This window comes from Manacus candei, unplaced genomic scaffold, assembly GCF_025592945.1.
Source record: "Manacus candei isolate 608988 ecotype Guabito, Panama unplaced genomic scaffold, ASM2559294v1 h1tg000061l, whole genome shotgun sequence".
Lineage (NCBI taxonomy): Eukaryota > Metazoa > Chordata > Aves > Passeriformes > Pipridae > Manacus > Manacus candei.
This window is the reverse complement of record NW_026138109.1, coordinates 5,092,448-5,119,475: the sequence shown is the minus strand read 5'-3', so window position 1 is coordinate 5,119,475 and position 27,028 is coordinate 5,092,448. Positions and strand designations below refer to the sequence as shown.

The window sequence follows — 27,028 nt, the reverse complement described above, 5'->3', positions numbered from 1 at the left end:
CTACTTACGGTTCCAATGCATCTAAATAATTTGGTGCATAATTAATTGCATTTCTAGAGGACTGAGAATAAATACAAAAATATCCAAAGTTTATTTGGAGTTTACTGATTAAAACCTTTCCCAGACCTTAAAATACTAGGGGGAATTTTCTTCCCAGAGAAAGGTTAGATTGATTCCCGATTTAATCAGTTGCTAAACATCATTAAAAGCAGGGGTTTATACAGTGTCTTAGACCCAGAATAACCCTCCTGTTATTAACTCTGTACCATAGGAGAGTACTCTCTATATGAAACAGACCAAGAATGTAGTGAATAGGCGACAAAAGACACCACAGAAACAGGTGATAACATATTCCTATGTCTTTAATGGAAACATTTTGTTACAATTTAGGTTATGTGATAATCTTGTATCTTTAAAAGGTGTGAAAGAAAATGCACAGAACAAAAAGTCAAAGGACACCAATGAATGTAGATATTTTAAAAGACCAAGTCATAAAAGAAATAAAATACATTACACACATAAAAAAAGGTTATATCCACAGACATGAATACGCACTCTCCTCTACACAAAACCAACAATAAATAAAATCACATTATATGCAGATAGTTCTACTTACATCAGTACAATATACTGTGCAGCTTTCCATTTGTTTTCTACTAGACTGGTACTAGGTTTCTCTGTTGTCCAGTATTTTTACATTAATAACAGTATCACTGAAAAAAAGGGGGACAAAGTTAATGTCCACAGCGTCTATCCTGAGTCCTCTTAGTTTTTGATAGTTATGCACAAGAAACACTGCTAATTCTACCCACTGCCTTCGTCCTGCCACTTCACTCAAGTTTTCTCAGCACTTTGAGACCTGCGCAGTAAAGACGACATTGTTACTGGGTAAATACCCGACCTAAGGACACAGTACACACTGAGCAGGCCCCATGCACCACTTAAATCCTGTCTGCATTTAAGGCAGGGGGCTGTGTGAGATTTAAAAACTTTCTGCTGCGTCTCTAAGAGAGATGGTACTGTGCAGAAGGAACTCAGTCCCATCCTCCATACAGTCAATAGCATCATCGCGGGAGTACAGTCAGTCCCTGAGCATTTTCCCTCTTCTCTCAGCTGCAGATGCTTCGGCAGAGGGGTTGGAACTATGATATTTAAGGTCCCCTCTAACCCTAACCCAAAGATCTGTATTTTCAACAGATCTTTTAGTCCCATGGATCACATACGGCAGAAGTGATCTCAGTGTTCCATCAGGGCACTACTAAATATGCGAGGAAACATTTACCTCTCACACAAAACCCAGAAAAATGACCACTGATGGTTCGTTCCTCTATCACACTTCATACACTATTCTCAGAGAAAGAGAAGTCCAGATCATCCTCAACTATGAACCAAGACATCTGTGCTCATTATGTCTGCTGTCAGTAAACAACTAATTAGCAAAACCTCTGTCCATAGCTGGGGGGCTGGGGAAGAATTGTGTGTGTGTTCTCTGTGCATACCATTTGAGATTACAAAAGAAACAACTAAATGAGATAATTTTCTTAAATACTCCTTTTGGTACATTTTCTTTGCTTGCTCAAGTGTCCTCTAGAAACATTCACATGACAGAAACACCAAGCAACAGTTCACACAGAGTGGATTTTAACCTTTCAAAGATTCAGCATCTAATGAATCCACCTAAGATTTCTTAAGTTATATAGCTTAACATACAAACTTTAACAGTGTCAGGTTATTTAGAATATTTTGCCTTTGATGCTGAATATTAACTTAGTGGTTAGTGAAAGATTTTGAAGGAACTCTAAGCCTCTCTTTTTTGAAAGCTAGGTTGGTATTCTGTAAATCTGGTGCATGTCAGTTAGAACCTCCTAGAAGGTAAATTCTGGAAGAAGTAATAGTGTAATAAAACAGTCTATGTAATGATACACTGGACACAATTAAACACTAGCCCAAGAAAGCCTCAAAACCATGGCAGCATTATCTTCTCAATCGAAACCAGCAGTAACACCATAAAAATACCAACATTAACCTTTATCCTTTCTTCCTCTGTGGGTGAGATAAAGGGAGAGCTGCATTTAAGACAGACTTAAGACTTCACTGGGACAAACCCCAGTGCTTAGGCTTTCTTTTATTCTCTAGAAGAGAACAGACACTACCAATGTCTGCCACGCAGCTTGCTGACCCCTGTAGACAGTCAAGTCCGAGGTCTCGCACAAACAGCTATTTGTTTTAATTTCAACAATCATTTTTCATCAGTTTCAGACCTCAGATGTTAGAAGGTATCTAAGAAGGGAAAAAAATTCAGGCCTCAAGCCATCTGAATTAATTTCCATCTCTAAGCAGGGATACACACAGTGCAAACTCTTCCATTCTCCCACTTGAAAGGTTTCACACACACACAAATCTTTTTGTGCTTTCAACAGCAAGAAGGGGGGAGGAGAAGTGACACATACAACATATCTGAAGGCAAAACTTTTTCCAGCATGTCCTTAAAAATATTTTCCAAAAAGTAACTCCTGTATTCCTTTGTTTCTAAAAAGGACTAAAACTGACTCCTCCAAAACATGCACTTTGCTGAAATTTGTCTCTTTATTGCTTACTGTTGTGAGGTGAGTTACTAGGTCACAATGCTAACCAAGAGAAAAGGTAATGTACCATTAGAAACTTGTATTTCTCTTCCCATATGCCCTGCTTTGGGGAAGGTGGTGGCTAGATCTGACATCATTTTATAGCAGTAACAATTAGGATAAAAAAACCCAATAGACAATTCTGGGTCTAGATCTCCCACAGTGGTTGGTGTGGCCACGGGCCAACACGAGGTGTGCTGGCAGCTGAGCAGCATAGAGACAATGAACCATGTCTGAAATTACATGAAAGCCAACACTTGCAGTGAAGGAACATTTCTGATTAGGTTATGGAAAATGGCTGTCTCTTGTCAAAGTACTTCTAAATCTACACAAAAGACCATGAAAAAAAGGGGGATTAAAGACTGCTTACTCTACCCTGGGCAAAAATGAGGAAAAATAATCTCAACTGCTTTACTGAAAGAACTAGAACTGCTACATGGCCACACTCTGAAGCACAGAGGAGGGCAGTGAAGGATGTGGAAATGTCTTGAGCTCCGGGAAAGGTGGACTGAATTGCCAGAGAAATTTATGACCAGGACTATTAGCTTCCTGTCTTTGATGTCTATTCTTGGCTTTCCAGGAGCATTATGGCATTCATGAGGTGAAAATAGCACTGGAGCCAAGGTCAGCTAAGGCTGATGCAGCCTGTTCTACTGCAAAGCTGAGAAACTCACCCTGAACTGCTTCAAGCCTAAAGACACTGCACTGAGGGCCTGAGTTTACTTCCACTGAATCAATGAGAGTTTTTTTGTCAGCTTCATGACAGTATGATTGCACTTCCAAGCCAAAACATGACTCAGAGATCAACCTCCCAGTAAAACATTCTGTAAGGGAGAAGACTCTTAATTTCTCCAGCACTAATGTTTTCAAAGCATTAGCTACAGTTTATTAATACATTAAAAAACCTCAAAAAAAAAAGCTTTCAATAATGCAATAACGCATTTCTTAAAACCAAACTGAAAATAGATCAATTCAATTTATTTTCATACATGAATTAACCTAACTCTTTAATAGTGAATTCTGGCCACAATCTTGCAAGGTGCAGACCACTCACAACCATCAGTTTTACCAATGACTGAATGTTTTCAGAGCTTAGCTGGGTGTAGCCTTCAATGAAGCACATCACAGCAGGAGCTGGTAATTAACTGGTCATGATGGTAGTCCTGATGGTAGCCTTGTCCTGATGGACAATTCAGGAGACACAAACTGTCCACAAAAAAACTTCCAGAACTACCAGTGGCTCAGGACAAAACATCTAGGCATCTGACTCTGAAGTTGTGGGTTTCAGGATAATAAATTACAGATACTTTTCAAAGTGTTGCTTCATCTTTGTCACTTGCAGTGGAAGCCTGTGTGTTGAAGTTAAGAAGGTGACAGGTAAACTGTCAGAATCCTTGGGAAGAAGATTCTGAGGTGAATCAGCCATTAAGCTGATCACTATTTGGTGATTAAAAAAAACAAAAACAAAAACAAAAACAAAATTAGCAGAATTTGTTAAACCCTGACAAACAAAAGTATGAAGCTGCTACTTCAATTTAACAGGCACAACTGTTAGATTTAGCAAGAAACATATGGCCTACAGGGTCAACCTTTCTCCAATTCAAGCACATGGCAAATTGGTTCAGCCATGGCCAGGACCATATCCTTTGGTCCCAAGTGAGCAAAGCACTTAGAAGCTGAACATATTTTAAGTATGTTCTGAAGTGCTGAGCTGGGTGAAGGGTCTCCTTGTGCTGCTCTGTAATACAGATGTGTGTTTGTAATACGGGTAATTTGCTGAAGCCAAAAATGTAGGTCTTGAAACCTCTTTTGAGAATCAATTATTATTATTTTGATTAGACATTCCCTTGCAGAGTTTGAAGCTTAAACATTGTGGCATTGAGCTAACGCAGATGAACCAGAAAGGCACAGTGCATTAGCCGGTAAAGAATCTCTCCGCTGAATAATCTAAACCCAAGGCAGTTTTTGATCTATGGTCCAGAGAAGACCTGGGAACTATTTGCAAGAGGCCTATGAAAGGCAGCTAAGATGAGCAAGTCTGTTTATGCTATACAGGAATCTACTTACCTGAAATGTCTTAAACAATCTCCACACTTCCATGGGAAAAACGCACACATTTGTGTGCATCAACATAGAAAGATTAAACCCCATTGATCTAAAACACTCTAATGTGCAAGAAAGATTCACCTTTCTTGGGAAGTGCTGAGATGTATAGTTTTGCCTAAGCCTCTGTCAGCATCCTACCAACAGACATCTCATAGAAACACTCACAGAAAACACTTCTTGAGATCATGATTTAAAACCCTACATAAAACCAAGGATCAGAATCATTATTTTTTTAATAAAAAGCAATATTTCACTATACCTTTTTATAGTTATCATAAAATGACACAATAAATAAACAAACTCTCTTAACAATTTCTTGTACCAGCTGGATCGCCTGTCTCAGATATTCTGGTCTGACCCAACTGTGCATGGTACAGGAAAAATAAAATCTACACAACTGTCTTAAGTGACTGTTTGAGTACTAGTTTACACTGCAAAGTCACAACAAAAATAATTTCAAAAAAAGTTTATGGTTCAAATCACACCCTCTTATTTTTACACATGTAAGAATTTTCCTTCTCTTTTTTTCCTGTGGTAAAGTAGTCAAACGGGCAAAAGATACTGAAATGCAACTTTGCAAAACAAGAAGTAGATCAAAACTGCCTTGGAAACTATTAAAAAAACCCCAAACTTTAAGCATGTCCAGGGACTAGGCAAACTCAACCGCTTGAAAAAAATAAACTAATCACAAAGTCTTTTTTTCTCCCCAACTCCATAGTGGTATGAATGCTGCTCTAGCCTACATTCTTCTCTGGTACCCATGAGATAAGAGGGCTACTTCAGAAACCTGCCCAAGGCACCGTTGCAGAAGTCACACAGGCCCAGAGGTGGCAATGGGATGATGCAAATCTACTCCCTGTACTGGAGCTGCTCTGACAGTCAGGAAGACCTACCCTCTGTCTGTCTGGAAAATTGGACAGTATTTAACAAGGGCAGGTGATGAACCTCTCCATATGCTAAGAAAGGAGTGAAATATAATGGGAAAAAAAGTCCATCAACAAATAAAAGGCATCAGAAAGGAGGCATAGCTGGTTTTAACTCTTCATTCACTTACAGCAACCCCAAAGTGGTTTCTCAGAGTTGGTACCATAGCTTCTCAGGGATAAGAAGTTTTGTAGAAGTCAGGCTTCAGAGCCATTTTTGAGATTAATTTTCAAATCTGATTATGACATCTGAGACCAGCAATTTTTTCTTACAAAATCAGAACAGGATAAACCAAAATATTTCATGCACTAGAACCATAGTCATAGCTCAATTTTCCCACAGACAATATTTTATGGGTCTTCTTCACCACATTTACAGTAAGTGTACGGTTCATTTCCATTTGTTGACTAGAAAGTGCAAAACTTTCCTTTGTCTAGTATAAAATAACCTGTCAGTAGCTAATTCATCACAGATTCAGTTTTGCTCCTGGTAGAATCAATGGCAAAAGTCCCAGGGATACTGATGGTAGCAGGATTAAAGTCACCACTAGAAGAGTGTTTTACCACCCAATTCCTGAAGGTAGTTCCTTGGCTGTTCAATTGTACACACATGGACAGCTAAATCTCACCAACTTCTGTAGGACTCTTTAACATGAAAAATTCGTAATTTTCACCATCAGCGCCATCATCCCATTGACAACTCAATAACTGCATTTATATTGTTTAAGTAACTACCTGAATGTTGCACATGCCTGGAGAAGAAATGTTACTATCAACAAAGTCACTTCTCCTCCCCTAAATGCTAGTTCTAAAATGTATTTACAGCTGTTGACTTTCCCTGCATACTACTCCTATCATAAAAAATATGTCTTCAAAACATCCTCTTCCTTTATTTTTAATCCTACCAAAGCAAAAATAGATACTTTAATAGAAAAATACAAGATAAAAAATATCCCAAAAATAAAATGGAAGGATGGAATGTCATTTTTACACAAAAAAAATCCCCTTTTTAATTGCGTCAACTATACAAACACTTTCATATTTACAGTTTTGGATGCAGTCCTGTGCTCATTGAAGTTAATGGGATTTTGCCACTGACTTCACTGAGAACAGGAGCAGGCTCGACACGGCCTATATTTGCCACTCTGAAAAGTCATGGCAGTGGAGAGAAAAGAGCGTGATAAAACACATGTAAGACTGAGGAATTAAACAGTCCTCTCCAAGGCCTGATTGTCTTCTCTCCCTATTTCACACCACCGAAACTCCCCATTCTTCACTGAAGACTTTCGTAACTCCCAGCATTTAAGAAGGAGAAACAGTGCTTTTGATTGTGATACCACATAAACAAGGAAAGAATTGTGTGTGTTTCCACCTGCCTTTTTCAGTGGAGTTAATTAGACCCAAGTGCCAGTTCTCTCCCAGAACTAAACTCCGTACACCAAATCTTATATCCCCTAGAACCAATGGCAGTGATTCAGTGATGCAGGATCATACCCCAAATAAATCTCTTTTTTTCCTTTTGACAGCAACCAGCACCTGTGCCTGTGAAACCATATCTGACACCCATGGATGAGATGCAATTATGGAAGGAGGTGGTAGAAGCTAAAAAAAAAAAAAAAAAAGAAACACAATGAGGCATTCCCCATCAACTAAACCCAGATCTGCTGCCCTCAATACATGCTTTAAGAAATACTGTCTTTACATATTAAGTACACCCTATAACATCAAACCGCAAAATTTTCCTTTTTTTCATGAGATGAAAGGCCATGCGGCATAATGTGATTAGTAAATCATTCCTGAGCTTCTGAAAGAAATTAAGACAAAATTACTGCTTAAAAGAGTATGTTCTTCAAGAGCCTCTTTTTACACTGATGTCTTTGGTTGTGTCCTTTTCCCTAATTATTTTTTTTCCCTAGGAAGAATGGGATTCTTTTTCCTCTTCTTTACGCAGCAGAAAAATGAGATCTAATGGAGTCTTCACGTAACTGCCGATGTTTCCCCATGTTACAGTCCTCCTGTCGAGTTCGTCTCTCAATAGTTATTCTGTATTTCTTTCTGCATGAAAAGAAAAAACCAGAGTGAGAAATCCTTCTCCAGCTATAGGCTAACAGACTTCCCTTACAAAGAATGCCTGTAGGGGACAGCTGGGTGCCAGTTGAAAAATGAAATGTGGCAGAATGTGAAACCCTGGTCAAAGATTAAAGTCGTTTTCCTCAAAACATTTTACCCAGGCTCAAGAATGCCTGTTAATTTCTACATGGCGGTCTCAAAGCACCAAGACACAGACATTTGCTTCTTTGAAAATTTCTGATCTAAGTGATTAGGAGTTTTTGTGAAGTGTCATGTGAACTGTGTCACATCACTGCTTTATATTGATCAAAGACAAATTTCTTTTCACTATGCGGGGGGGGGGCACTTTCTGGAGAGTTCAAACAACAGAACTGACTATTCAGTTGCACTTCTCATCAAAACTATGTATTAACTAACTGATTTTCCCATTTCCCTCTGAGAAGGCTACTATGTTTGTAATGTCAGATGAGGTAGTATGATGAATTAAGGAGAGGGATGCAGAGGACAGATAAGAAATAAACACAAATGCTCATGCATCAGACACAGCTCTTCCTGTGTGTCTTCCTCTAGGGCCTTTAAAAGAATTCTGCTATGTTACTTTATACATCAAACAAGCCCTCTGACTACTTTTCAGCTTCTCATTTAGTACCCAAACCTGCTCCAAAAATCATAAGATGATTTGCATTTATGCTTCTCCTCAGCTTCAGGACAAGTTTTTCCAAAAGATGTTAGTCCAGTCCCATGAGCTTGTACTGCCTGTGGAGATGCATGGCAAAAAGCTTGTATGCCAAGGAAAGCTTTGTTCCACTTGCACGTGTAGCCAGAGTCAGAGCATATGTAGCAGTGGAAGAATGATTTTCAAAACACCAAGGTTTTAATCTGGGTAGCATGTCTGAATAGAAAGTGGCAACCTAAAAGTTCTGAAAATATTCCCTAGATATTTGTGTCTGTATCACAGGCTCCAAAATAACTTGATAAAACTGTGTTGCTTACTTCCTTTATGTATTTTTATGTCAGATTCTTCCATGGCTCAGAGCATGCATAGCAGTAGCTCTTGCAAAAGGATAGGTCCACATTTTGGATGTACAAGTGCTTAAGTCCTGTCAAAGTTACATATCAAAACTCCTACCCAGATATTTTAACAGTTTGCATGCACACTTAAAACTGTGTTTGCATACTCATTTGTGACAATGACAGATTCAAATGAGACACAGTCATAAAGTACATATACAGTTTAAAAGGTACAAATTACTTTCAGACACACAACTGCTAAACCTGTATTTTCTGAAAATCCAACCCCTGCATCCTGATACATTATGTTTCAGATATTTACTCTACAGGTGGAATAAGAAGGTTGTCCCTACTCCTGCTTTGAGCAATTGCAATCAGATCTCCAGGATGAAATTCACGCATATGTCTTTAGACATCTCCAATGTGCAGATCCATCTGACAGTACCCGCAGCTTCCTTCAGTTAACAGAGAGAAACAGGCTCTTCTAAGAGACATTATTCTGACCTGGTTTAGCTTTTACATGAGAATGACATGAATTGCAGAGAAAAGAGTGTTCATTTCCCCCCTCTGACCGTACATAAAAAGACTGGGTGTTGAACTCAGGTGTGTACATCTACTTTTATAGACACCCTCCTTTGCTCACATGGATTTCCAATCCAAATCTTTGTGTCAGATGACTATGAGTTTAAGTCCTGTTCTTACAATGATACTTCCCATAGCTTTATACCAGCTCAGGATATCTACCGCCTCATTTCTTGTCCTTACATACCAATTCTCTCCCACTATCAGCAATGCTAAAAACACCTAACAACTGTAATCTGATTGAGAATCTATATAAGACGCAAGAATCTCTGATTACATAAAATATAAAGACAGACTCGTATTTTCTTTTTCTTTTAAAGATAGTCTTTAATCAGTCCAAGCTAACTTAATGTTGTCTCAAACCCAAACAACATATTATATAAGCACTGAACACATGCAAGATTAAAATCACCCTGCAGAATTTTCAGTTGCAAGCACCTGATGAACAACCCCGGTTCTGGGACCTTTGAAGTGTCCCACTGAATTGAAGCAGCTTTTGCTTGTTTTATTTTGTTAACTTTCTTTATAACACATATTTTTATTGGATAGAGTTATTTCATTCTTATATGCAGAGGTTAATTCTCTTCTCCTATATGTTTTTACTCTTCCATATCATGAGGATAAATTACTGTATATATAAGGTGCTGAATGTGTATAACTAATTTATTCTGTCACTACAGGATCAGCTATCAAGACTTCACATTTGCTGACTAGCAGTGTAAGAATTATTTTACTTAAACAAGAATAAAACACTGATTCCCCTGCACTGACCTCAGCTTATTAAATTAAATGCACAGCTTTGCTACCCAAATAATCTCTCAGACCAAAACAGAAATTTCTTTCTTTATGCAGCAGAAAAATGAGATCTAATGGAGTCTTCACGTAACTGCCGATGTTTCCCCAAATTTCTTTCTGTTTTCCAGTACAATTCCACTCAACATGCAAAAAAATAAGCTCAGTACCAGGCAAACGATGCAAACCTCTCATACAATCACATCCTGCACAACTGTGCTAGAAACGAGTACCAAACAAAGAAGGCTTTCAAGGCCAGGGCATTTTACTAAAGCAACTGTGAATGTCTGGAACCCACTGCAATTACTTCCATGAGTCACATTACTTAGAGATGTAAGTAGCTACAGGATGAAGACCCAAATCAATAAAATTATTTGGATAAACACAAAGGGACAATCAAAATGTGCTCACTGTCTTTGGTGAAAACGTTACCACAGATTATTATGGTGCTTCTCTGTCTCCCATCAAGGATGTTGTGCCAGGAGCTGAGACATTTAGATGACAAATAAAAAGTTTACAAAATTTCAATTGGACTAACCTGAAAAAGTAAAAAGCCATTAGCAATCCTGCTCCAAGCAAGGCACCCACAACTATTCCTGTAACTGCTGATTCTCCTAGACCACCTGCTTGAGAAGGGGAAAAATAAACAATCAGGGTTCATATTGAGAACTGTTTGCATTCATGTACTGGAAAATACACACAACTAGGAAATTAGTGACCAACATCAGAAAATAACTAAAGCCTTTCAGAGCTCAGGACTCCATGGGAACCTGTTTCAGTGTCTACACGTTTGTTTTTTGTACATGCTTTCCTTAGGATTAAACAAGCCTCCAAAACCAGTGGCAGATGGCAACACAATTCTGGAGATACGATACAAGGGAACGTTGTTAGGAAACTTCTCTGGAAAGCTTGGTCTGAATCATAACACAGACTAGGATTACAGTCACGCACATAATGGTAATCAGCACTGAGTATGCCCTGAGTCATTGTAACAGAAACAAACTCATTTCACCTGGTTTAGCATCACAGACCTCTATCACCTGGGTTTATTAAAATGACTATGATTATCCAACAGTTCCTCAATTTTGGGGTGGTTTTTTTTGGTTTTGGGTTTTTTTCCTGAAGATATGTGGTTTCAAGTTAAAGCCACATGAGCTTCGCCTTGCTCCAAATCTCAACAGAGGCAGAGCAGGGACACAGTGGCTGAAGGGGAGCCCAAGGAGAAACTGTCACTGGGAAGTACAGGCAGCTGAAGAACAATAGCATTTTCGTATGCAGGTAGTCTGCTCCCATTTCCTCGTCCACCTGGGTTTGTGGAAAGGAACAGAGAAATATTAAGGAAATTAAACTGTTCCCTTCTCTTCATTTGCCCTCGTCCCTTTGAAGGGATTTTGTCTGTACGTCAGCAGGAACAAGGTGCATAGCTACACCACACTGACCATAAAGGGAAACAGTCTCTACATCACGTGTGTACACACAGGTTTTTCAAGGATTGAAGAATTATCAGGCTGGAGTTACCTTTTCACTTCAGGACTAGCAATTTGTTTTCTGTGAAAAGCTAAGACCACCCTTTGCCACCGAGGCACTGGTATCTTCCTATGCTGATCTCCTTTGCAACGGAGAGCAATCCTACAACATGGTCTGGAAAGTCAATTTGCTGGAAAATATGGACACCTGCTCTGTGGAGGACAGTCTGAGCTTTCAGAATTCACAGATGTTACCCCACTCAAACAACTTCACTTCTCAGCCTACTGGACCTCTCACAATCCCTTCTCATAGCACTGAAAATCATTCTGCATTGGGAGAATGCTGCTCCCATCAGCACTGGCAGCACAGCTGCTAATTATCAGTGTGATTCTTCTCTGTTTCAGGTTTCAGTTATATCCTTCTTTCTGGTGAAAAGGCCCCTGGAAACTCCTAAAGCCTCCAGGGCTCCATGCTGTGAATCATGATTGCTGTCAAGCTTAAGTTCAGGGAAGAGATTCAGGCCATGTACTACCCATGGCTGCCAGACCTTTACTTCCCAAGCAGTTAGCAGAGAGAAACAGTCACTATGTCTTAGATGGACAACTGTGCTAAAGCAATTTATTATGGTCTGTTACGTTGCATCAACACGTGGATTCCTCTCTCTTGAGCTGGGGTAGAAGCATTAAGTCACTAAACTTACATGATTTACACGGTGCATTGTTTGTGTGCTCTGAAACTCGGCTTTCATCTAGCCGCAGCCTGCCATGATTCCAAGGGTATTTCACATTTGATCGAATCTCAAAACGCCCCTGCTTTCCATAGTAGTCCCCGATCACCTGTGCAAAACACGAAAGGAACGAAAAGATTTTCCTATTAACTTGGAGAAGTAAAACAAACAGGAGAGCAGCATCACTCAGTTGGACTCCTGTGGCACAATGCTGAACCCTGGAAGAAGAGGGCTGAAGAGGTCTGTGGGAAGTTATGTAGTGTATGCACTGCCCCAGGGCAGAATCAGCTGAGCAAAAGCATTCCTGACAGATGTTTATCTAATCTGTTCTTAAAAGCCTTCAAAGACAAAGACTTGACAATTTCTTCAGGGAATTATTCCGGAACTTAGCTGGCCTTACTGTCAGTTGTTTTCCCTAGCATGTAACCTAAAATTCCTTTGTTGTAATTGTCCAGTCACTACTTACCCAATTGCCAGTGGACACAGAGACTCTTCCTTTCTGAAACATTGCTTTACATATTCACAGGCCCTTATCTGGTCTGCCCTCAGGCTTCTCTTCTATATAAATCCTGTTTATTTAAGATTTTTAACCTTCTGAATATTCCTCCTTTGTCCTGGGCTTTCTTCACTTGCTGCACAGTGGGTTGAGTGCCCAGGACTCTCATCCAAGTTAAAGTATCAGTAACTAGACATGAGTCCAGACTGAGGGAAGAACTCATTGAGAGCAGCCCTGCTAAGAAGGACTTCTGGGTTCTCGTGGATGAAAAGCTGAACATGACCCAGCCATGAGCACTTGCAGCCCAGAAGGCCCAACCTGTCCTGGGCTGCATCCAGAGCAGGGTGGCCATCAGGCCAAGGGAGGTGATTCTGCCCCTCCGCTCTGCTCTAGTAAGACCCCACCTGGAGCAAAGAACCCAGCTCTGGGGTCCCCAACACAAGAAGGACGTGGCCCTGTTGGAATAAGTCCAGAGGAGGCCACAAAGTTGATAAGAGAGCTGGAACACCTCTCCTATGAGGAAAGGCTGAGAGAATGGGGGTTGCTCAGCATGGAAAAGAGAAGGCTCCAGGGAAACCTCATTACAGCCTTCCAGTACTTATAGAGGGTTATGAAATAGAGAGAGGTTGACTTTATCACAGCAGGTAGTGACAGGACAAGGGGGAACAGATTTAAACTAAAAGAGATTTATACCAGATGTTAAGAAGAAATTCTTTGCTGTGAGGGTGGCGAGACACTGGCACAGAGAAGCTGTGGATATCCTATCCCTTGAAGTGTTCAAGGCCAGGCTGGATGGGGCTCTCAGCAACCTGGTCTAGTGGAAAGTGCCCCTGCTCAGGGCAGGAGGGTTGGAACTGGACGATCTTTAAGGTCCCTTCCAACCCAAGCCATTCTGTGGTCCTATGGTTTTATGATTTCAAGTAGATTCAGTGCTGAGATTTCCAACTACACAGTCTAGGGTGGAGTCTTCTATTTTGTCAGAATTTGGAGGTACTTGACTAAGGTCAGTTAAAGTCTTCAAATCTTCTGAAGAACTATGACAGTCACTTCAGGATTTCAGTCCTGCCTTTAACAGTTAAGTCCAGGCTTTTTTCAAGGTAAACTGTTGAATCTACTGCAAAGTTGTGGGACTAAATTGTGCTAACAGCAGTAGTTCACTAATCTGAAAATAGTCTAAAAACATCTATGTACAGTAAGCAAGGCCAAATATCATGACACTGAAGTAGTCAGAAGCGGTGGCAGAAACACATCAAAAGATTGTCCCACCATGGATAAAACCCACGTATTAATACACTGGGTTTAGAACTCAAGGCCTGTTCAAATTTTTCACCTAACTTTCATTTTGAAGCTAAAAAGTTTAGAGAACATTTGCTCTGGTTAGACATACAAAGGTAGATTTTCCACTAGATGAAGGAGGTAATTTCTCTCCCTGTTGCCACTGAAATAGAAGTTCTTTGCAGAAAGAGGTTTTTTTAACGTTTGTTCAAAAATAAAGGCAAATTCAGTAAACTGGAAAAAGCAGAGGAAAAAAACCTCTGAGACAATTTGCAGGCAGCAAATTATTCATTAAATGATGGTTTAATTTATCAAACAGTAGTGAGAGAGTCCTCTACCTGCAGGATGAACTAAATATGAAAGTATGCAGAACGGCTTAAGAACAAAAAGCTATAAGCAGCAACCAAGCAGATTCAGATCAGAAGGACGATACAGATTTTTGAAGAGCAGGAGTGGTTAAACAGTGGAACAAACGTTGACGGAACGTGCGAGGCAGTCCCCGTTCTCTCAGTGTCTCCAAAGGAAAAATAAATGCCTGTTACAGCCTGAGCTTTAGTCACGTGTAAACTACAGGGCTCCATACAAGGGTAAGAAACCTGACTGTCTGTAAAATGGCAGAGGTCAAACTAGGTAATCTGAAGTTTTCTTCTAGCTTTAAACTGTGTGAACAGAATTGGGAAAACAGCTCTGCCCAAACACCCATTCATCTGGCACAGTTCAGCTGAGAAACGTTCTTGTACAGACACAGAAAAAAACTTCAAACTAATAAAATAAGTTATTGAAGAAACAATGTTTTTAGAGTAAGAGTAGAAATGATGTAGCAGATAAGTGGAAGTAATCACATGTAAAATGTTAATTGTATGTATATTTTATACACAGTAAAGCACAGGGAAATTGAACAGTAAGTTAAAGGAAGAAATGTAGCACTAAAAAAGTAAAAGGTAGTTTAAATTGCAAGTAAAAGAGCAATGGAAGGGAGGGTAGGAGAGGGAGACTAAATTGATAAATGAGATAAAAAGCTAACGGACTGAATAAACAGAAGAAATACAGGTTGTTCAAACCAAAGTTATCACAAACAACTTGTACTCCTACTACCCTTGTGAGTGTCTGCAGTTTACTGCTGTAGTTTTTATCCACTTTTATCCACTAACGCACAAAAGACATCCTCACACTTTTAAAAAGGCTCCTTGAGTTGTCTCTGCTGCAGCAGTGACAGGAACAATATAACTTCACTGGATTCAAGTCCACACATGGAAATGTCCAGCTCAGATGCACTGCTGCTTTACAGCTGACCTTGATGAAATAGGGCAGACCAGCAGAGCTCAGGCAGAAACTGACTTTGTAACTAACAAAAGGTGCAACTGGAGTTAGGCAATGCATGTATTAATAAATTCAGCCCAGACGTGCTATTTTTCATCTCTTCCACTCCTTCTGCATCCAGTGGAATAACCTATGTGGTGTATATGGAGCCATCTAACTAAAATGTCTCTTAAACACTGAAAACAAGGCACTTAGGCCTGATAAACAAGGCCAAGCAAGGTCTGCACTCCTGCTTGTGGTTGACCTCAGTGTAAGACTGAAATACATGTACTTGCTGTGTTAATACATCAGGATAACTTGTGCATCGCTGCTGCTTTAAGATCAATCCTTTTTCCTACCAGTGAATAAAAAGCCTCGCTCACTTTGAACAATAATTTCTCATATTCAGAATTATAATTGCTTAGCTGGCTTGTGAGAATTCACACTTTAGTTAAAGGCTAACACCATGTGAAGAAAGATGTATTGTGAAAGAAAAGAAGTTTAAAAAACTTTCGGATAACCACTTCAAGATAGTTATTTTACAGAAAGGATTTGGTCTTTAAGTTGATAAGGTTAAACCACCAAGTAAAGAGATGATGTCATGTTACATTACACTGGCTAATTCATCAGTGGCCAAGTGCAATGGTGTTTGTTTCCTTACCTCCTGTGTGCCTGCCTCTGGGTCTGTCATTCCAATCACAGAGAAATCCCCGTATCTGTCTCCATTTGCATCAATGGACACCTGCCCTGCAATGCCTAAAGAATGGCATGTGAGGAATCAGAAGATTAATTAGTTAAAATACTGAGCCTTTTCAAGGAACACAAGAAAACAGTGGACAGGTTTTTACAGACCAATATGACAGGAAATCTCATCAGTCTCCCAGCATTTTTGTTGGCATTCCAAAAGAAATTGTAATTTCATCTTGGTGCCTGCATTCCTGAATTCTTAACATTTCTCCTTTTTAAATATCAAATGTGTGAGACTTTTTGGAGACTACGTGAGAAAAATCTAATCCAAAAGCCAGCATGTAAGAATAAAACACAAATATATTTAATGTGAATTATTTACAGAGTGCCTAACCCTGAAATATCTAATCGTGCCTCAATAAAAAGAGCCCAGCTCGTGCTGCAGAGGACATAGACCTACATCTCACAGACTGCATCCACACAGCCAGTCCAGTGTTGTTTCCATCTAATGGGATACTGGAGAGGGTATGAACAAGAGGCACCATGTGCACTACATATGCATGTAGTTCATTTACATAAGATTAACTACATAATACGATGCTGTTTGTAATATATTTCTTAGACCCCCAGTTCACTTCCTTCCTTTACAACTTCTGGGAAACTTTAGGGAAACTGGGAATCATAGACTCATAGGATATCTCAAGTTTGAAGCGGCTTCAGGAGACATCGAGCCTGTGGTAGTTTGGTCTAGGCCTTCCTTGGTGACCAGTTTGTAACCAAGGAAAAGCCCAGATTTACCCAGTACTCCCTACGATTTTTACGTAAGCCAGACTATAAGAAGAAAGGAGGGAAGGCCTTTGCTCTCTTTCCTTCCGGCGGCTTGGAGGTGCAGGTTCCCTGCTGTTGAGTCTGCCGTGTTGGGGAGCGAGGCCTGGTTAGGCCTTGTTGACCTTGGGAGACGGAGGTTGTCGGCGATCATTCCAGAGTGACTTTCGGTTGTCCCAAGGAGAGTAGTGAGATATTTCTTTGCTAACTTTTTTTAGTTGCTAGATATTGGGCTACTAATCAAGATATATATATATATATATATAATCAAGATATATATAAATATATATATATATATATATTTGATTTTGGTTTTGTTCGTTCTCCCTTCCCCCTTTCCTTTCCCTCGTGAAATTGTATATATACATCAATTGTATATAACTGTAACATAAGTGTAAATATATTTATATATATTGCTTTAGCTATCTCTCTCTTGTTTCGGTTTTCTTGGGTTTTTTTCTCCCTCTTCTCCCTGAGGTTTGGGGGGGGGAGGGGACTTCTTGTGGTAAGGTTTGGAGACTTGGCAGGGAGCCAGCTTCAAACCATATCAGAGCCGAACACCCTGCTCAGAGCAGGGTCAGAAGAGAGAGATGCGCAGGATTTTATCTAGTCTCTAAAACCTCCAATGATGGTAACTGCACAACCTCACTAGGGCAACTGGTTCCAGATGTCACAAGGAATAAACACATCCTTGGATTCAGTCTGAATCTCTTCTTACAATCTCTGTCCTTGTGTAAAAAGTGCATGGCTCCAAATTCTTGGTGTGTAAGTCAAACTGGTTCTTAAACACCATCAAACACCAATTAACTATGATGAAGACATTATGAAGTTGTTGATATGCTTTATCACCTCAGATACTCTCAGATGTGATCCTCCACTGCCTGACACCAAACACAGCTATTTACACATGTGCAAGGCAAATAGGCACCACTGTATATCCATGTTACACCACCTACATGACCAGAGAAGACACAAAGCTGTGGAGACTCAGGCTCTCAGTGATGGTAAATCAGAAGAGAGAGGTCAGATATTCAGTCAGAGTATAAATTCCCCTCAACGTGCCTAATGACAGTGAACATGCAACAGACTAACACATCTTCATTCATCCTGTCTCTGTTCTGATTTAGAGATGATGTCAGGAATGTTTTGACTTGCTGCGATTTTCAAAATATGCAGTGGTTGAGCATCTGTTTCGTTATAACAAGACAGTAATCAAACAACTGTCAATTCGATTACTGCAGGAAAACAGAATGGGTGTAACAACCACTTTGCTGTGAGAGCACTGGCCTACACAGCAATTTCGATTCTGAATCTGACAGGAGCTGTTAACCTGGCCTAAGAAAACCAAAAATTTTTGGAAGTGGGTACTAAAATTACTGAAACTCAGAATTCCTATGGGATTTTTTTTTTTTAGCAGGAAAGACTAATTTTTAATTTTTCCATCTGAATCAAAACAGGTAGTTTGAAATGCTGACATTTCCTGCAATGTTCTTCCTTAGAAAACATAGGTAGGAAATTCTGAAACAACCTTGATTGAGAACTGGATTTGGATGAAGGCGGAAGGATTTTATCTAGACTTTCTTTTTGTTCTGTTATGTGAGATACATACAGATACATACAGAACATTTTGCTACTTTTCAGAGGAAATTCCAATTAATAGAAAATAGTCTCCACAAAATGTGCCTTGCAGTCACACCAACGTGTCTTTAACAACGCAAGCAGTAAGAGACCCTTTGATCACCTCAGACTGAACCCTTCCTAAGCACATGGTATCTGTGCAGTTGTGGTTGGCAGACGGAATGCTGCAGGAAGCAGCATCCAGATCCTCTTCGGAGTCCTGATGGGTCAGACCAAGCTGTAACATGAGGTGCCAAGGAACTTAGATATCTAAATGTCAGCAGTTGAATTAACGTAATCAATGAAACTGAAGTTCTCATCACTGAGGCCTGCAAAAGTTGAAGGGAATTATAAAGCCTCAGTCCTGCAGCAGAGCCTGATGGGTGTGTGCAGGGACTGCACTCTGCAATGCTGCAGCCACTGCAGAGAAGGGTCTACTGGAAGAACAAAGGGACATGACCTTCCTAAAAGGACTGGATTGCAAGATATCAAATTAAAGGCCTCTTCCAAAATCAGTTTTATGTCCAGCAAAATACTGCCATGGGGAGGAAATGGGATATGACTTAGGTGGTGTTTTGACCTTTTCATCTGCACCCTCACAGCCCAACCTTACAGCTACATTTTTAGAATAAGTGTACACATCAGCAATCAAAAACAACCTGGTTTTCACAATGAGGAGAGAGAACATTTCTTCCTCCTGGCTGGTTCTACACGCAAGGTGTGAGAATCAACCACGTAAAACCCCCATGGAGTACATGGTACTACAAAAGACTCACATGGGCACGCCCAGCGGGTGGCTTCCTGGAGCACAGAAACAGGAGTAGAGAAAACACAGGCTGTACTGGGGCATTTGTTCATACACAGGACAAGCAAAGACTGAGGTAAATCCCTAAACATTAAATTCCCTCTGTCAAAACAGACTGTTTTGGGAAGCCATGGATATGAAGAGAGGTAGTGGGACATCACAGCACAATCTCCAGCTGGTGGAGGGCTTCTTTGGGATGACTGCAACCAGCATAATTTAAAGCAATCCCTGAGTTCCCTTAAGCTGCCCTCGGTATCCTTTTGCCTTCTGTTCAGGCCACAGTTTGAGAATAAAAACTTGGTTTGGAGCTGCTGCCCTTCTTGCCTTCCTACACAACATCCAGTGTGTTATTAGAGCTGAGAACCTGGCCACCAGGGTTTTTCTTACACATTCAAATGAATCATTCATTTCTTATCTAGGGGAAATGTTTACTTCTCTTAGGCATTTCCATAGGAAATCTTGCCAATCCTACACCAAATGACTGAAGTATTACATGAGATGGATGGGAACATCATAAAGAGACGGATGGAAATATTTTAAGAGATGACAAATGAAACCAATAATCCTCAGTTTCTTTACTACAATTCTTACCTGGAAAAAGCATTTGCATTGCTTTGCATTAGCAAGGTGATACACAAGTGCCATTTGCACTGTGGAATTGTAATGTCCAGGATTAGGCACAGAAAGGCACAGTGGTGTTCAGCTGCTGCCTCTGAGATAACATGCACAGCTCCTGAAAGGAGGCTGGGGGAAATCCTTCTAGGGCCCAACGGAGTCCCATCAAGAAACACAAAATAACCTTAATTCTGGCACCTGCTTGCTTCTATCCATTCCCAGGCTTTTAAGATAAAAAAGTGACATGGAAAAAATGAGGCAATCTCAGAGCTAATAGATGAACATGAGTAAAGCGAGCAGATGTAATCTTTTCAAAAACAAAGAAGGAGCCTGAGAAAATTATTGGTATTTCTTTACCACATCAGTGAGGGTCATTAAATTATTAGAGTACTTTGAACTAAGTAAGACCTCGACAGGTGGTGCAAAAAAAAGTCAGACAAATGAGGTATGTGAGCCAGCCTTAAAGATGTACTTGGTTTCGTATGTTACTTCCCTCTCATTGAAGAGTGGAATAGGCACGGGTCCTTACTCTGCACATAACAAAGACCTGAATCCTTTTGACTCCAAAATCTGGAATGCCACAGTAACTCTTACCTTCATATGTTCTGTTCCGTGTTTGCTGAACAATTTTTTCCCCATCTTTCTTAGTGAAACCAAACTTCAGGACTTCCTGTAAAGCTAGAGCATAAAGAAGAATAGCATCATGGAATCCTTCCACAAACATGTTCACCTAGAAAAGAAAGAAAAAAGAAAAAAAAAGCAATGGCAATTGACACATTACAAATTTTTTTTCCCTATGGAATTGATTCACCAGAGGGAATCTACAAATTAACCACAATGACTAATTTGGAGAGTTATTTTCTCAACTGTTGGAATCCAAAGGAATGTGTCTCAAAAAAACCTCAGGGGGAAAATGGCAACTTTCGACCCATTTTTAAAAACAGTTAACCCCTATCTGCTATTCTGAACACTCAAATCACACTTTAATGTTGTGTCTGAACAGCTCTGCAGATAGGGAAGAAATTCACAGATCACACAGTTCCCATGCCCAGATGCACAAATTCTGCACTTAACCACGTGAGATTCTGTAAGGGGCTGAGCACCCTCATCCCGCAGCAGTCCCACTCCCCTTGTGCAGGGGACTTAGCACGTCTCAGGACTGGGAAGTATGTTCTGTCATGATTTTTTCTGGAGAGCACAACTGGTGTCTTTGCTTGTTTAATGATTACCGCTTCCATTACTGGCCCTTGTTCAGCCAAGCATCTCTCCACTAGCAAATGAGCAATGGAGAAAACTACTTAACCTCTCCAGCAATGCATTCTCTGGAACTGCCAGAACTTTTCCCGCCTGTCCTTTCTAGTTTTTTCAGTAAGTGACATGAAATTAATAAAATGTTGTCTTATAACCCTAATACAAAAGAAAACTGCTACCTACCAGCTCCGCCTCACATGAGTCTCCATAGGCAAACTACAGCTTTTGGTCTGTATCACTGAGTAAACAACACTTAAAAGCTGAGTGCTGCAGAAACATTACAGGTTTGCTCACAGGGAGCCTGATGTGCTTCAGTAGTGAAGCAATAATTATTGCAGGAGCTGAGTCCAGATGGAAACCCATCAGAAGAAGGAGACACACACAACTTGAGCAGCACAGGTATTCCTCTTTTGTAGGCAGCAACTTACACATCAGCAATGCAATGCACTCACTTTATGACAGTAATTCAGAATAAATTATCTTTTCAGCTGCGAGAAGGATGTTCCCATTCACTCAGAGTTTCACTACAATAAAAAACCTCCTGACATCCCAGCAGAGGTGTTAGCAAGGATTGTACCACATTATGAGGTCTCTTATTGCCATTTCCAGTGAACAACTCACCTCTACAAATATTGCCCTGGATAGAAAAAAGATAGATTTAGGATATCTTCCACTTCAGTGTATCTAAACAATTTAAAATGCTAATACATAAAGCGTCAGTCTAACTCTCACAGTTTTACCTGGACATCAGAAACGTTCAAAGACAAAAACATGCAGCCAGTTAAGTAAATAACTGCTCCATAGATAAAAAGTATTACAGAGTTGATTGGTTAAGCCAAACTAATCAAACCCTGATAATGTAATTACATCCAAGACATTCCTTCACTCTTAAAGCACTTGCCAACAGTAAGAAGAATTTTGGAATTCTTTACTGAATATTACAAAAGTTTACACTGCTCTTACATTTAAAACTAGACTTTTAGTAACTCCAAACTATATTGCATTAAGAAAATGCATTACAGTTCAGGGGAAGAGCCCACAGCGCTACAGGAGGCACAGACAGCTCAGCTCACTCTGACAGACTAAAGGGCAGCTGCAGTTATTTCGAGCTAAGGAGAGAAAGCATGAAAGAAGAGGTGAAAGTCAGGCTTTTAGTGGAATAACAAGAGCTGATGGACAGAGTGCACACTAGGACAGGCTTTGCCAGCAGGGGGTTTAACTTTTCAGAGCTGAAATAAACCCAACCAAACCAAGAAACCACAAAGCTCGACAACTGCTTCATGCGCCAGTATTACAGTCCAAGTGGCCTGTGGATGATCAAACATGGGTTTTCTTTATGTGACATTCTTTCTCTAGTCTCTCTAGTAGCTCTACCTCCCTGCTGGCTGATTTACAGCTTGTGGCTGGCACTTGTTTCAAAGAAAGCTATTTGTCACTTCCTTTGTCCATGGCAAAGACCTCTCAGGATAACACAGCAACCTTCAAAATCCTTTTTGTCAGCTAATTTGCTCAACCTAAAATCTACTCATGTCACAGGCCTGGAAACACTTCTGTAGACACTGCAGATCTGCCAGATAAGCCCTGTCAAAACTCAGTTGGCAGTTTGGGAGATTACTGCCACAGCCTCTTGCCAAAGCCCCTCTTGGCCAAACCCCCTGACATCACATATGAAAAATCACATTAGAAAATTGTCAGAGGGTCATCTATGCCACTGCTCAGTTGCTGAAACACAAACCCCAGCACTTTATCTTATGTTGCCAAGGAAGGTGAAACTGTGGGTAATTTATGCCATTTAAAATCTTCTTCTAAAAGAGTAATAGTTACTATTTAGAGGTGAGATTGCACCTACACTCCCCAGCCAAATCATCTGCTGGGCACACCTGCAACTTCTCACATTATTCCAGAAACATGTTCAAGCACCAGTTCTTGAAAGGGGATACCAGATACCATGAGGGGCATAAAGTTTTTATGCATATCATCTTGCTCAATCATTTAGAAGTTTCCATAATTCCACACAGAACATGGGTTGCATGATGCGAAGGACAGAGGAACATGTGAAATGACAGCTGCAGAAAATTTTGAAGGGATTGCTCCTTGCTGGTGAAAAGGGTTAAAATAGGAAAAAAGAAGTATATATATTCCATGAATATTTCAAATAGAAATCAGAGTAAATATGAAGATGTCTTCACAGGCTGCTTGAAGGTGTCCATGGTAAGTAATTATGTGCATGGTTCAACCTTCGACACTCCTGGGATAAAATCTACAGAGGGTACAAAATCTATTAGAGGTCAACTACTCTTGTAAGTAAGTAAAAGTCTTTTAGTTGAGCTCTAATAAAAAGCAGAAAATTTTGATTATAGTATTTTCAATTTTCATTTATGCTGCTTTTTAATCACAGGTGCAAGCTGAGCTTCACAACTTGCATGTCAACTAAAAAATTATTGTCCCTGGCTCCTTCTGCACAGCAGAGCCACCCTTCAAAGTGGCAGCAATGCCACTGGCAGCACAGAAGCTACCAGGTTTGCTGAACAGCTTTGGAGGCTGCAGTATAAATATATGGAAATGTCTTCATGAGATCTTCCATATTACTTTCAAATCCTATTCAAATACCTAAAAAGCAGGTAAGCTAACTCCATAGCTAAATAAGATAAGCACACATACACCCCTTTTATTTTCCTGCCTTTCTACTCTAAATAATTCTCTTCCATCGGGGGTTAAAAAAAAAAAAAGAAACAACCTCTCTCAATGGAAATCACATGAATAAATTTTACACAGTTCAAAGTTATAGTTCCCCAAGCAGCTATAGTGTGACCACACTATTCATATATACCAAGGTGTTAACAGCATACACAGCAATGCAAAATACTACTGACATGGAAGAGAGCCAAGCTACAGCTATGCAGGACCCATAATTTTCCATATCCTGCCTACTAGCTGTTAAGCAAGCTTACTCTCTCCCATCTGGAACTGCCCAGCTCTGAATCACAGCAATTACAGCAATTAATATACCACTTCAGTGCCAGGTGGGGAGCATCATCAGCACTTTTTCTCTATTGCAAAGGCAAACAACTAACATTTCCCAAACCTGGTCTCTGCATCTACTTTCCAGTATATCCACAGTGATTTTCAAGTTGTCAAATTATAGTTCCAGCCAAAATCAGTGAAGACCTTGCAGAACTGCAGAGGGTTGTACCTAGACTTTTTGCAAAAATCTTATCAATTTACATACTTGACATGATGCTCAGGTGAGATAATGCCCACTGAAGTCCACCTTCACCCTGGTTTAGATTATTCCACACAGATGAAACTAAGCAATCAAGCATGGAAGTTTGATCCTATAAACATATGGCACTCATCTAACATCAGGATTATGAATACTGTAAGTGAACCTCATGAAGTTCAGCAGTATTGTGTTATACTGTAAAACTATAGCACAGTAAAAATACGGCAACAAAGTTCAAATACAGCAGCTATATTAAAAAAAAAATGCTATGATGTATTTTAAACCAATCTCATGACAATCTCTCAGGGAGGTGGTGCAGTCACTATCCCTGAAGGTGTTCAAGGAAAGAGTGGCACTTGGTGCCGTGCTCTAGTTGACATGGTGCTGATCAGTCAAAGGTTAGACTTGATGATCTCAGAGGTCTTTTCCAAACTAACTGATTCTGTGATTCTGTAACAAGCTTGTTCACAGACTTCATGACTATGGATTTCTCCATAACACATCTTACTATTTAGGTAGATGTCTTCCTGCTATCTCATGCTGCTTCAATAAAAGTATTTTTTAATATCTCAATAAAAGTATTTTTTTAAGCAGTTGCAATTAAACTGTCAGTGCTCTCTTTTTAATCCTTCTTCAGCAAGCCAATTATAATTATGATCCTTTATTTACGAGCTTTTCTAAGAAACCCCGACGTAGCTAACTTTTCTTACATGCATTCTTGTTGAATATCTTCAGCTGTGTTCTGCTGACTCACTATCCAGCAATACACTCTTCACTTAACTCTGGAGCAGGGACTTTTCTCTTTGATATCATTTGTTGATGTTGCACATTCCCATGTAGGACATTGCCACTGCTGCTGATGTTGTTCTAAGCACTGGGATGCCCAGAGGGGCCCTCAGCAGTTCCTCGATGAGTTTCTATGCCCTTGTTCTGAGCTGCACAAATCCAGAATAAGGTGCTCATGATTCTTATACAATAGATGATCGACAAATAGAAACTATTCAGGTTTTTTTAATCATCCTTTTTTAAAGATAAAACATCGTTGTTACAAACTGACTTTCTGTTAAACTTTTAGTTTATAAAAACTCAAGTCAAACTCTAGGTGGAACTGAGATGTAGATTGAGAATGTGAAGGTGAGGGAAGAATATCCTTACACTTGAGCATTACTTGAGAATAGGGGAAGTGCATTTCAAACCAGGAATATCATGTCCAGTTTCAGCTTTGCAGTAATTTATTAGTCCTACAGGCATAACACTACCACATATGATTCTGCCTGTTACCACCATAACAGGATTATCACAGCTCTCATTTACATACCATCCACCTCCTCAGATCTTCATGTGATTTCTTAATGCCACGATGCAACAGAAACTCGCAGAGCTCCCAAACCTCACCTATTGATAACAGCTGCTTCCATGCATCGGGATTGGGATTTCAAGGACTCCCAAGTATAACAAATGCAAAGCCAGAGGATGCACTCATAGACAGCTGTCATAAACAGCATGCCTCTAGATGCCTGCAGACACAGATACATGACTAGACCTGTTTCCACAGAGATCACATCACTGTGGAACCAGCCCAGCAACTGGAAAAGAAGATGTAGCTGTAAGACAGTTAACCAAACCTGTATGTTTAGATGCCTAAGACCAAAAATACAGCCTGTTCACCTGGGCAACCAGAATGCCCCTCTAAAGGACCTTAGTGCTTCAAAGAAACAGTAAAAGGAAAGGGAAAAATAATTGAAACATGTGCCTTCTTCAGAGAAGGCCATTTCCTCAATATTTAATTCAAAACATAGGGCATTACGCCAAATTCTGGGCAATGCAGCTGTAGCCAAGGACAGCTTCTCGCTATATTCACTGATATTCAATCTCTATAAATACACAAATGGGCACCTGCTCAAGAACACATGAGGGCAGGGCCCAGGACTTTGTTTTCTAAAGGACATATAACTGTCCAAACATTCTTTATTATTTGGGGCTGGAACTCACATGTCTCCCTAGAAAAAGAGGATGAGCATTCCTCAGTGCAAGGAGATGTCACGTAACAGTAAAACCTTGGGCATATTTAAGAAAGATTTATTCAAGTACTATTGCATCAATTTCATCTTTCACAGGGAGACAGTGTTTATGTGGAAACCTGCAAGAGATTTTTCTTATAGGGGAGCATGTCACCTTATTATGTGAATTCTGAAAACTGAAGCATATACTCCACTTTAAAATTCTAGCTTAACAATTTAGCATCTCAGTCGAACAAGACATCACTTCCCCCCTTTAAGGAAGCATCTTCCAGCAAGGTTGTCTGGTTGTGTCCATCTCCTTTCCAGTATCCACTGGTACAGTAGTAATGCTGAGTGCAGAGGAGACGGAGGTGCGTGCTCCACCTCAGTGCTCTGCGCGCCAGGTAACGAGGCCCCAGTGTGAGGACTTTGCAACTGAAGTGCAGGTTGAGGGAGTCTGGGGAGCAACCATTGCTCACAGCTCATAAGCCACCCTTCTCCACCATGAAAGAGCCCGCATATGGAAAGATCCCTGCTTTTTTTTGCACTTTGTTTGATTTGGACACAAAGATGGGGCGCCACAGCTAAACCCATTTCCTTAAGGGTGAAACCATGCCTTTGCCTGCCTGCACT

At 40.2% G+C, this 27,028-nt stretch overlaps 1 protein-coding gene across 2 annotated transcripts in view; it reads right to left on the bottom strand.

Annotated features, from left to right (window-relative positions):
* Nucleotides 1-328: 328 nt before the first annotated feature.
* The window catches only part of NPR3 (natriuretic peptide receptor 3), a 47,923-nt gene continuing 21,223 nt past the window's right edge, over nt 329-27,028 (bottom strand). Inside the window, exons 4-8 of one of the 2 annotated variants that reach the window (XM_051804467.1) lie at nt 20,516-20,651; nt 16,034-16,128; nt 12,276-12,411; nt 10,647-10,731; nt 329-7,708 (exon numbers count right to left, since the gene is read on the bottom strand). In XM_051804467.1, coding sequence (XP_051660427.1) covers nt 7,597-7,708; nt 10,647-10,731; nt 12,276-12,411; nt 16,034-16,128; nt 20,516-20,651 — 564 coding nt within the window. In that variant the 3' untranslated portion in view covers nt 329-7,596. Of the gene's footprint in view, nt 7,709-10,646; nt 10,735-12,275; nt 12,412-16,033; nt 16,129-20,515; nt 20,652-27,028 lie in introns of both variants that reach the window. The other variant, XM_051804466.1, reaches the window with a different exon arrangement.